Source organism: Vanessa atalanta, chromosome 17 (assembly GCF_905147765.1).
Source record: "Vanessa atalanta chromosome 17, ilVanAtal1.2, whole genome shotgun sequence".
Classification (NCBI taxonomy): Eukaryota; Metazoa; Arthropoda; class Insecta; order Lepidoptera; family Nymphalidae; genus Vanessa; species Vanessa atalanta.
The window spans coordinates 4,045,854-4,054,266 of NC_061887.1; the positions used below are offsets into that span (position 1 = coordinate 4,045,854).

Here is an 8,413-nt window from a genome sequence, read left to right on the forward strand (position 1 = left end):
CCGCATAATGTGAACGAGTAAAGAACTCTTACGCAAGTCCTATCAATATATTATATTTTAAATACAAATCACATTTATTATTGACACACTTTATATAAAAATATATGTTTAAGTGTAACAGTAACCTTATATTAAATTTATCTAACTTATCATAAACATCAAGGACGGACAATAAAAATACACTAAATGATATTAAAGCATACAAATTCATAGAAATGGCAATAAAAATAATTTTGAATAAAATAATGACTAACTTTTTATCAATTTTCTTACAGACTGTTTGTTACATAATTCATTGATTTTTAATATTATATGTATAGGTTTAGAGTAAATGCTGGCGAACACTGGGACTCAAGCGAGAATCCAGATATTGCACGTCCACTTAAGGGCCCAAAATATGTGCATATTTTGACTCTTATGAGACCGGCCCTTGGTTGAATTTATCGTTGTTGAGACTTCATTGAAAATAATGTAGATTATATTAAATATAACATAAATTATTATATTGTAATCAAAGACGTCTTAGGCATTCTGTTTGAGAGTCATAATAACAAATAAGCACTGCAACAAATTGTGATTTGAAAATGATATTGAATAAATTTGAAGTCATGTTGTTAAAACGATTCGTTTTGCTTACGGATAGGTGAATGTCAAGTCGAAGTTTATATTTTTTATTGAAACAGCGTGTGTATGGTGGCTGTCATCTTCATACATTATCCTATTATCTTTTATATGTAGCCTATAGCAGCTACTGAATACATGTTGTAGACATCTCTAATATCCATAAGCCACGAATCAGCACTTGAAAATAGTAACTGGGTATTGATTATTAGCTAACACAAACTATTTTAACATTTTTCTAGTCAAATTTCTTAACAATGTTTGTTTATTGTCATATTACTCTTATGCACATAAAATTAAAAATAATAATTAATGTAAATATCTAAAAAAAGGTATCCTTCAAATGGGGAAACTTTGATCTGTTGTTTTTTTTTTAATAGCAGTCTTTGCCTAATCACATTTAAAAAAACTGAAACTTAATCTAGAAGGCACATGCTGACTACAAATAATCTTAAATTTATTTACTGTATTATATAATCTTAGCTAAAAACTTATTTACTTATAAAATAGACTGGTTTGTGATTATTTGAGTTTATACTTCTAGAGTCGTATTAATAAATATATTTCAATACAATATTTATAAGCATATTATCATATTAAGTTTAATTTCAACTAATTAAACAAAAAAATTGATTTTTTTCTACAATTTAGTAAATGAAAAATACATAATATTATATAGCTTTTAACATAAATATGTTTCTGCCATAGAACTATTGCGTTCAAGAAGTGACAATTGATATTTAAAGTTAAATTATGGTCCAGCATCGATTATCCATTATAACGTTTATTTCTTATTTAATTCTTTTCATTCCACTTTATAAATGGCTGCAATTGAAATCTATAATTGTATACATGGTGTTACCGAGACTAATGTATTTTATAGAATGGTGGTTATAACCATGTTGACGATGTAAGACGAACACATTACCTTCTTATAGTATAGCTACTCTTGGTCATTGCTCACACTAACAACGTATACTTATATAAAAATAGAGAGACCTGTCAGAAGCGAACCATTATACATATCGTAGGAACAATTTAATTTGTCAAATATTAAAATATAAATATTGTAATAGAAATGTTATTTTATTTTAATAAATGTTAACTTAACAAAAATGTATTGTGAATTAAATTCAAAGGCAATTGAATATTATATTATTATTGTATTAACAAATACAATAATAATATACAATGTGTATCTGATTAATTCTTTTTTAAATGTAATTGAGTGCAATAAAGTTTTTATTTATCTATTTATCCATCTGATATCTATACAATGCCTTAAACTTTGTCTCGCTCACTAGAATGTTACAATTCGCCTCACCCAACCTATGAGTTCATGCCATCGTCGCGTTCGCTCTTTATACGTTTTACAATTTTACTCAAATCCCAGTTCTACTTCAAATTTATTATTCCTTACATCGACATCCTAATTTATAGTTTATTAACTTTTAAGCAAATATGTTTATGTTAGAACAGTGGCGGACTAAAGTGGCGGCGGAAGTGGCGGCTCGCCCCGGGCCTCGAGTCTTGGAGAGGCCCCAAATGTATCCGAGTTCCTTTGATCAAATCCTAAACAACACATGAAAAGTGTGCTTAGTACCTACATCATTTCATCAAGATTAATCACTCAGCTTTGCCGCCCCGGGCCTCTGACGGGCTTAGTCCACCACTGTGCTAGAATAATGTCAAAAGGCAGTATCAACACAATTTTATTAAATATCTGATACACATTCTGGACAATCGAGGCTTAACTGTATGATCAAAGAGAAACACTAAGATGAGATACAAATGTCTATTATGTAACATTTTATGACAACAGTAGAACAAATGTCATATGCCATGGTTAAATGTATATTTCATTTCAATAGAACGTGAACAGTATATAATTTAAAAAAATGCATCACGTGCTAAAATTGTCGAATTTTTTGGAAATTTTCTTACAATAATGAATATTTTAATACTTTTTATTCTATATGAAAATGTGATTTTATTATTATGATTTTTAAAGTTATTCTATTGTACACATATTTATTGAAATAAATTAAATACATTTATACAGACTGAGCGTCGACTTCTTCGCCATAATCCAAATCGTCATACGAGAGGTCGTCGTCTATAGCGCCCTCCGAGCTTTCCTTCCCTCCCGGACACGCGAGACATCTGAAAATTTATAAAGAATAATATTATACTAAAAAAATCTTCAACGCCTGGCTATTTATTAAATCAATTAAATTGAACAGTCTATGAATTCAACAATAAAGGTTTTAATAAGAACATTTGGCCCTATATATGTACATTTAAAAAAAAAAACAATTATTATTTCTGTCTGCTTGTGTTTCGAGATCACCGTCAAAACATAAAATAACATATATAAATATTAATGAATTAATACTATAGACTATCCTATGGTATCGTTTACCAAGGCAGAGTTAATATTATACGTAATACGTAATCTAGGATTGATTTTACATACAGTCACCGGTATATAACTAATAATAAAATTTATCGACTAAATATACCAGAACTAAGTCGTTATTTATTAATTGGCAACACCTGTATGACACTTGATACGTCTGCGCAGATCTATATGATAATTATACAAATGACCTTGTGATGACACAGGTGCGTATAAGCGTTAGATTTCATAGATAACATAAATAAGCTACGAATACTTAAACGTTTTAATTAAAATTGACTAAAGAATTATGTTATTTAAATGTCTAAATGAGTGTAAGCATACATAACGGCATTCAAAGTTGGATGTTAGTTTGTTTATAACGGCTACAATCCTATAAAATTTAATTTGTTTTATTTAATAATTTTTATTACAACACAATATAGATAATGCGTCGTTCATTCTTCAAATTATTTTAATAAAAAGAAAATTCCTGAAGCTTGTATGTATGTATTTTATAAATTAAAATATTCTAATTAAACATTTATAATCTAAATCGGACCTGTATTGGCTTCAGAAATTAGTCAACCTTGTTTGTAATTCCTCATTTTAAGTAATTACTAATATTCCTATTTACAAGTCAAATAGAACGAGGGTATCTAAAACATATTTTCTTTTCACTAACTCTAATAATATGAACGATGGTTTAAATTATTTGCATTTTTTTTCTTTTCGTCTATAACCCTAAATCCTTAATTTATTTTTAAATCTAGATAATGTCACACAACAAAAGAAATAAAACAAACATTTCTCACAAACTCGCCAAACGTCACAAAACTTTATTAGTGTGCGTGTACGTATATACTACTGAACTACACTTAAGCAATGGTTAACTATTGGCCACTATTTTATTCGACGAATAGCTTTGACAGTCCATCGCGACATATAAATAATCAAAGCATAGATCTATCGTTCTAAGTATGTATTGTATTATGCAAACAACGCATGACCTCAAACATTTCTAGTTTAAAATCGATTCCGTTTAGTCTATTTTAATCTTTGTTTATTATTGCGAACACGGTATGGTTGTAAGGTAAAATTGTACCTGCTCTCATTGATGCCGTAGTATAGACACTTATCGCCGACGCACTCGCAACAGCCGTCGTGGAACCATCTAGAAATGAAACAGAAATATTGTTTATGTTTAAGTTAAATAATAAGACTCTTAACTTTGTTACGGTTGAATACTAAAATAAATACAAATATATACTTAAATTTTAACAAAGGTTTAAACGAACCGTCTACATCAAAGTGAAGTAAAGGTTAAGTAATTAATGTAAAAAGGTAGTTCCAAGTTAAATGACCCAGTGGTTAGAACACGTTAATCTCAAACGAAAATTGAGTGTTCAAATTTGCGCGAACTTCACTGCATATTCTTTTGCTTAATTTATATTTGTAATTTAATTCGCCGTCTAGGTATAGTCATGAGGAAATCTGCATGTATCGGTTAATAAAACTGGCACATTTTTATCCACAAACATTGTAGCAGCTTGTGGTAGTAAGTTCCAAACCTTTTCAAGCAAACGCGGTGTTAGCCTAGCCGTGGGGTCAGCCTTTTACTTTAGAAAATCCAAAAGTGAAAAAATATTACAAAAGTTCCGACCATTCAGACAGAATATATACACATAAAACATGTATTTTATGAATATTTAATTGTCATAACTCTGTATTTCGTATATTGGAAAAGAGTAACTACTGAGTTTCTTACCAGCTCTTCGCGGTAGAATTAATTTTCGAACGGGTGGTAGCTTAACATTTAATACAATCCTGTTAAATGCTACATAAAGTATGATTTGATTTAAAACATGTGCACAACATTGCACAGACAAGGTTATGCATCATGACCATACATACATTATATTCATATATCTTACACGTACGTTGCGCACTTCATCTCAGAGATGGAGAATATTAATACCCAAAAACGACAATGATGTACAATCACCGATAAAATTGCCAAAAATCATTTATTAATCTACATGTTTACATATATATATATACAAAGAAAAAATATATTTTTTTATATATTTTGTTTGATAGATATTAACAAATAAAAATGGAAATAGCAGCAAAAAACACGCAAATTTTCAATAAAATATTAATAGAAGTCACTCTATAAAAAAATACCTGAAGCTATTAGCGCCCATCGATCGACAAGACGCCCGACACTTGTCGCAGGACATGCACTGCGACATGTACGCGACTGTACAGTTGAAGGTAACTATGTCACGACTCACTGGTTCCGATTCTTGCTCGACGCTCTCTGTAAATAGGAATAATTTATAAAAAATCCACACGTAACTTGTATTGATATAGTCAGATGGGTAGCCAAAATAAAAATAAAATCATATAATAAAATTAACGCACCCCTCCTTTTTTACCTTTAATTTATATCGGCGTGCATTAGTATGAGTGAGCGGTGCTTGTGCTTATAAGATGTCTTAGTGAGCATAAGATTAAAGAGAGCATAAAAATACAAATTAGACTATAAACTTAATTAATTTAATGTGGAGTTTTGTGAGTGATAATATCTAAACTAAGACATGATGGGATATGATTTATTAGATACGTAATTAATTATTGTTTCTTAAAGTTTCTATTTAACTCAAAATAAAAATCCCATCAACCGAAAAGTAGTTATTACGAAATTAAAATAAAATGTAAATAAAATTATAGCTTGAGAAATTTAAGTTAGCTTAGTTATTATTTTACAAAATTATTATAATATATATATTAAATTATTAGTTTAAAAACTTAATACTCTATCCATTTTTACAATTCAAAGAAGTAAGTCATTGTAAAGATAACATTTATAGAATTAACAGTTTTAAATAAGTTATCAGAGGATTACATTGTCACTAGAAATAAGTGGAAATATGCACAGGTAGGACATTCCATGGAGATGAGTCATTAAACAAGATTTCTCATCTCTGTGGGGTTTCATTTGTTTAAAAAACAAGCACAGGTGTTTCTCAAGAGTCAGTAAAATATACTTTAAATATAGACTTATGATATTTTAGATAAGAATAATAATATAAAAACTCTGTCCTTGATGCTCATAATTCATTTTAGATGTGATTATTTATTTTATTGTATTAATAGGTTATTTTATTTATTTATATTTATATCTATTACAATTTTTACATGAATCATTATTATTCTGTAAGTTTATTTATCTCAGTATCTCTAACATTGTGTGGAGAACTTCATTAAAGTTGATATTCGAAAATTTTTCTTTAATAATCAAACTTTTTTCGATTATTACAGATAATTTATTTGTGAACAATAAAGAGATCATAGACAACAATGACTATAAAATCAACATATATGTTGGTAAAAATTTAGTATGGCAAAAATTTATTCAGTCACATGAATATGATTAAATTGTTATTTTATTTTAAAAAGCAAATGAAGCTGATTATCACTTATAAACTTTATATGAAATAAAATATTAACACATGCTTGTTAATATTTTATTTCATATAAAGTTATACTAATAAAAAAAAATGCTAATACATGCTTGTTTAAGGTCTGTAAAGCATCTAAATTATACCAAGATGGTACTTATATACCACCAGGAGGTATATCTATTCTGCCTATATTATATAAAAAAGGGTTACATATGGAAAGTAATGGATTTCTTTTTATTATTTAAACAGAAAATTCTAACTTAAATGTGAATAATATGTTTTTGTATTGTCACTTACGCATATGATACACCAGTTGTCTTTCAGGAGTGGGTCTATAAGCAGACACATCAATATCCACAGGGTATGTTATTGATAGCCACCTTTGCTCTTGGTCAGGAGCACTAGTTAATGCAGCAAACAGTCCTGGAACACTATCCGGCATCTCCTCAACGTAGAAAGACTTTGAGAGTTCCGTATGTGTATCGTTTGGTTTAGGGCACATATCTAAAGACAATATATTATTGTTTAATATATGGAATATACAAAATGATGATTTTTCATTAAATCTAAATTAAATACATTAAGTACTTGAAAGATGTGGATATACGTAATATACAATAATAATAATCACAATAACAACAAAAAAATGTTTTGATATAATATAAAACTATCGTAATTACAAGAACAAATTCAAGACATTGCAATTTCAATAAATAAAGAAAAGTATACTAAAGCTATCAAGATTGTGTCAAGTCTTTTTTAAGTGATATTCCTTAAAATATTGTAAGATAATGTTATTACGTATAATAAATTTATGTGCGTAATTTTATTACTTACCAACACAACTACAACATTCGCTGTATAAATAACTGAGACAGTTAAAACAATCTTTGCAACAGGAGCAGTCTTTTAAGTCACATTTGCAGGATTGTGTGAGCATACACTTAGAAACAACACTGGCACAAATAGCTTCATTGCAAGCATAAATCACAGAAAAGACGCATAAAAATGCTAAAACGAAGATAATTTTTTTTGACATTTTAATTACAATTAAAATTTAACTTTTGAAAATAGAAAGTCAATATCAATGAAAGCACGATTTTATTTTAAAATGTTATTTAATTCGATTCGATTTTAAAAAACCTAAACTTGTATCTTTAATTTGTTTAGATGCAAACACAGCGCGTTATTATTGCTTAATGAATGAAAATTGACAGATCCTCTAAGCTCAACTCTCGATTCTTGATTTCAAGTAAGGCTAAGGAGCAAGCGCAGGCGCAGACAGTGAATCTCAATGGTATGTCAGTGTTGCCCGGTATAAGTATTGTATATTTTCCCCTAATCTCATCTAAAATATAAATATAGGTCTAATTAAAAAACAATATAACTACTAATTTTTATAGAGACAAAATAAAACAATAAAGGCGTTTGTACGTTTGTTGCCATTTTACTTTTATCAAAATTATGCTATTTTTATTATGCTTATTTTAAATAATTTTTATCTCGGTTAACATTCGGTTCTGAAAATTCATAATCTATTCCGTAATTTATATTTTTTCAATATTTACTTTTGAAAATGATTCTTCAACGGTTACACTAAATAAAGGCAAACAAAATACCGAGAGCCAGTTTCGCAACATGTATGATGATTCTGTCTCCAACTGCATTATTATTTTAAAGTGTTCTACTACAAATAATGCATTTGGCGTAACTTCAATTCAGAATTCTTTTAGAATATGCCACTCCTGGCAGAAATAATCCAATTTTTTAGGTTTTATTGCCACTGCAACAAATAAGTGATACCATATTTAATTGGGAATCCTAAATTTCGATCCATCCAATAACTTATTGTTTATGTCGTACGTAAAATTGTTACATCATAGTATAGTAATTAAGTCAAGATGTTGTTGGCGAAGACTATTAA

General features: G+C 28.6%; 1 protein-coding gene across 1 annotated transcript; it reads right to left on the reverse strand.

Moving 5' to 3' along the window:
- Positions 1-2,011: 2,011 nt before the first annotated feature.
- On the reverse strand, positions 2,012-7,767 carry LOC125070539 (protein twisted gastrulation). Its single transcript, XM_047680443.1, has 5 exons — positions 7,327-7,767; positions 6,787-6,993; positions 5,207-5,342; positions 4,125-4,193; positions 2,012-2,784 (listed from the first exon to the last, which is right to left on the reverse strand). Exons 1-5 carry the CDS (start codon positions 7,526-7,528, stop codon positions 2,676-2,678), a joined length of 723 nt encoding a protein of 240 aa, XP_047536399.1. The 5' UTR covers positions 7,529-7,767; the 3' UTR covers positions 2,012-2,675.
- Positions 7,768-8,413: the final 646 nt, after the last annotated feature.

What these genes read in the sequence shown, in the direction of transcription:
- LOC125070539 (XM_047680443.1), bottom strand. Translation starts at nt 7,528, where the DNA reads ATGTCAAAAAAAATTATCTTCGTTTTAGCATTTTTATGCGTCTTTTCT. An exon ending in ACAACTGGTGTATCATATGC is followed by an intron (nt 5,343 to 6,786) that starts GTAAGTGACAAT and finishes TCCTATTTACAG; the next exon opens with AGAGCGTCGAGCAAGAATCG. An exon ending in TACGGCATCAATGAGAGCAG is followed by an intron (nt 2,785 to 4,124) that starts GTACAATTTTAC and finishes ATAAATTTTCAG; the next exon opens with ATGTCTCGCGTGTCCGGGAG.